A 3,354-nucleotide genomic window follows, 5' to 3' on the forward strand; every position below is an offset into this window, starting at 1 on the left:
TCAATAGTCTAGACTCTTCCTCCTCACCCCCTCTCAATAGTCTAGAGACTCTTCCTCCTCACCCCTCTCAATAGTCTAGAGACCCTTCCTCCTCACCCCCTCTCCATGTCAATAGTCTAGAGACTCTTCCTCCTCACCCCCTCTCCATGTCAATAGTCTAGACCCTTCCTCCTCACCCCTCTCCATGTCAATAGTCTAGAGACTCTTCCTCCTCACCCCCTCTCCATGTCAATAGTCTAGAGACTCTTCCCCATGTCAATAGTCTAGAGACTCTTCCTCCTCACCCCCTCTCCATGTCAATAGTCTAGACTCTTCCTCCTCACCCCCTCTCCATGTCAATAGTCTAGACTCTTCCTCCTCACCCCCTCTCCATGTCAATAGTCTAGACTCTTCCTCCTCACCCCCTCTCCATGTCAATAGTCTAGACTCTTCCTCCTCACACTCTCTCCATGTCAATAGTCTATTAGGGTCAGTGTGTGTCCGTGCGTCCGTCTGTGTGTGAAAGATCGAACTGAGCCTAGCGAACAGTGTGAAGTGTGGCACCCGAGACATCTCATCTTACACCAACAGCCAAACAAACAAACTGTCTTAGTCAAAAGACAAAACTCAAAACCATAAAAGTGACCGTAACAAAAAATGAGATTGAAGAGACTTGAGTTGATGCTTAGACACGTCTATGCAGGCAGGGTCTTCAGTGGAGACAGTCGGTCCTGCTCTGAAATAGGCTGGGGTATATTATGGTATTAGACCTGATTGATACGATACGTGGACCAGAACAAGCCCTGATAGCATTCTGTTACAGTGTAACAGCTCCATCGATCCACAACATCAATACTTGATTGGCTAAGAGGACTCACTAGTTGTAGAATGAGAACAGATCAGAAGGTCCACGCTGGGGCCGGCGTGATCTAGATAGTCTTTTCTGGTTTTGTTAGTCGCCAGCTCTGCTTCCGTGAAAGTGGGTGTGGTCGAGTCTCAGGTCAGGGCGAATGAGACACAAGCGACTGGGTTCTGTCTGTCTGAAACTCAGTCTGCAGGTTCGAGTCACAGAGAGGTCCAGCAGCACTGACTGATGACTGGCCCTGTCTGAGGCCTATAGTGCTGCCTATATGAGCCTCTGTGGGGAGCAGCCTCCCTCCTCTCCTATATATAAGACTCTCACTGTGGGGGAGCAGCTTCCCTCCCTCCCCTCCTCTATATGACTCTCTCTGTGGGGGAGCAGCCTCCCTCCCTCCCCTCCTCTATATGACTCTCACTGTGGGGGAGCAGCTTCCCTCCCTCCTCTCCTCTATATGACTCTCTCAGTGGGGGAGCAGCTTCCCTCCCTCCCCTCCTCTATATGACTCCCTCTGTGGGGGAGCAGCCTCCCTCCTCTATATGACTCTCTCTGTGGGGGAGCAGCCTCCCTCCCTCCCCTCCTCTATATGACTCCCTCTGTGGGGGAGCAGCCTCCCTCCTCTATTTGACCCTCTCTCTGTGGGGGAGCAGCCTCCCTCCCCTCCTCTATGACTCCCTCTGTGGGGGAGCAGCCTCCCTCTATATGACTCTCTGTGGGGGAGCAGCCTCCCTCCTCTATTTGACCCTCTCCCTGTGGGGGAGCAGCCTCCCTCCCTCCCCTCCTCTATATGACTCTCTGTTTTTTTGGGGGGGGGGGGGCAGTCTCCCTCTATATGACTCTGTTTGGGGGGGGGGCAGCCTCCCTCCTCTCCTCTATATGACTCCCTCTGTGGGGGGCAGCCTCCCTCCTCTCCTATATATATATATATATGACTCTCTCTGTGGGGGAGCAGCCTCCCTCCCTCCTCTCCTCTATATGACTCCCTCTGTGGGGGGCAGCCTCCCTCCCTCCTCTCCTCTATATGACTCCCTCTGTGGGGGGCAGCCTCCCTCCTCTCCTATATATATATATATGACTCTCTCTGTGGGGGAGCAGCCTCCCCCCCTCCCCTCCTCTATATGACTCTCTCTGTGGGGGAGCAGCCTCCATCCCTCCTCTCCTCTATATGACTCCCTCTGTGGGGGGCAGCCTCCCTCCTCTCCTATATATATATATATATGACTCTCTCTGTGGGGGAGCAGCCTCCCCCCCTCCCCTCCTCTATATGACTCTCTCTGTGGGGGAGCAGCCTCCATCCCTCCCCTCCTCTATATGACTCTCTCTGTGTGGGGGGGCAGCCTCCCTCCTCTCCTCTATATGACTCTCTGTGGGGGAGCAGCCTCCCTCCCTCCCTCCCCTCCTCTATATGACTCTCTCTGTGTGGGGGGGCAGCCTCCCTCCCCTCCTCTATATGACTCTCTCTGTGGGGGAGCAGCCTCCCTCCTCTATATGACTCTCTGTGGGGGAGCAGCCTCCCTCTCCTCTATATGACTCTCTGTGGGGGAGCAGCCTCCCTCTCCTCTATATGACTCTCTCTGTGGGGGAGCAGCCTCCCTCCCTCCTCTCCTCTATATGACTCTCTCTGTGGGGGAGCAGCCTCCCTCTCCTCTATATGACTCTCTCTGGGGGAGCAGCCTCCCTCTCCTCTATATGACTCTCTCTGTGGGGGAGCAGCCTCCCTCCCTCCTCTCCTCTATATGACTCTCTGTGGGGGACAGCCTCCCTCTCCTCTATATGACTCTCTCTGTGGGGGAGCAGCCTCCCTCCCTCCTCTCCTCTATATGACTCTCTGTGGGGGGCAGCCTCCCTCTCCTCTATATGACTCTCTCTGTGGGGGACAGCCTCCCTCTCCTCTATATGACTCACTCTGTGTGGGACAGCCTCCCTCTATATGACTCTCTCTGTTTGGGGGGGGGGGCAGCCTCCCTCTCGTACAACAATATAAACATTTAGGAATAAACAAAGTCCCCCCCCCCTCAGTAATAGTGTTTTCAATATGAAACAGTGGTCAGGCCCCGTCAGATTCTAACATTAACAAGGCCGCAGTTCAGTATCTCTGTCCGTCTGCCTTAGACACAGCAATCTGGACGATAGGAGAGAGGGAGGCTGCTCCCCTCCACACAGAGGGAGGAGTGTTGAGTGATGTCATCCTCTACCGCTACTTCAAAACCAGGTGAAGTCCCTCCCCCATTTGGTGGAGCCCCTCCCCCGTTTCATCTGGAGAGAAACAGACCGAGAGAGAGAGATGGAGCGAAAGAGAGATGGAGCGAGAGAGAGAGCGAGATGGAGCGAGAGAGAGAGCGAGATGGAGCGAGAGAGCGAGATGGAGCGAGAGAGAGAGCGAGATGGAGCGAGAGAGAGAGATGGAGCGAGAGAGCGAGCGAGAGAGATGGAGAGAGATGGAGCGAGAGATGGAGCGAGAGATGGAGCGAGAGATGGAGCGAGAGAGAGATGGAGCGAGAGAGAGAGATGGAGCG

At 54.7% G+C, this 3,354-nt stretch overlaps 1 protein-coding gene across 3 annotated transcripts in view; it reads right to left on the minus strand.

Annotated features, from left to right (window-relative positions):
* Positions 1 to 2,671: 2,671 nt before the first annotated feature.
* Positions 2,672 to 3,354, minus strand: part of LOC124042682 (upstream-binding protein 1-like) — a 46,716-nt gene continuing 46,033 nt past the window's right edge. For all 3 annotated transcript variants that reach the window (XM_046360768.1, XM_046360769.1, XM_046360770.1), the window contains exon 17: positions 2,672 to 3,094. In XM_046360768.1, the coding sequence (XP_046216724.1) occupies positions 3,036 to 3,094 (59 nt within the window). In that variant the 3' untranslated portion in view covers positions 2,672 to 3,035. The remainder of the gene's footprint in view (positions 3,095 to 3,354) is intronic.

Source organism: Oncorhynchus gorbuscha, linkage group LG09 (assembly GCF_021184085.1).
Source record: "Oncorhynchus gorbuscha isolate QuinsamMale2020 ecotype Even-year linkage group LG09, OgorEven_v1.0, whole genome shotgun sequence".
Classification (NCBI taxonomy): domain Eukaryota; kingdom Metazoa; phylum Chordata; class Actinopteri; order Salmoniformes; family Salmonidae; genus Oncorhynchus; species Oncorhynchus gorbuscha.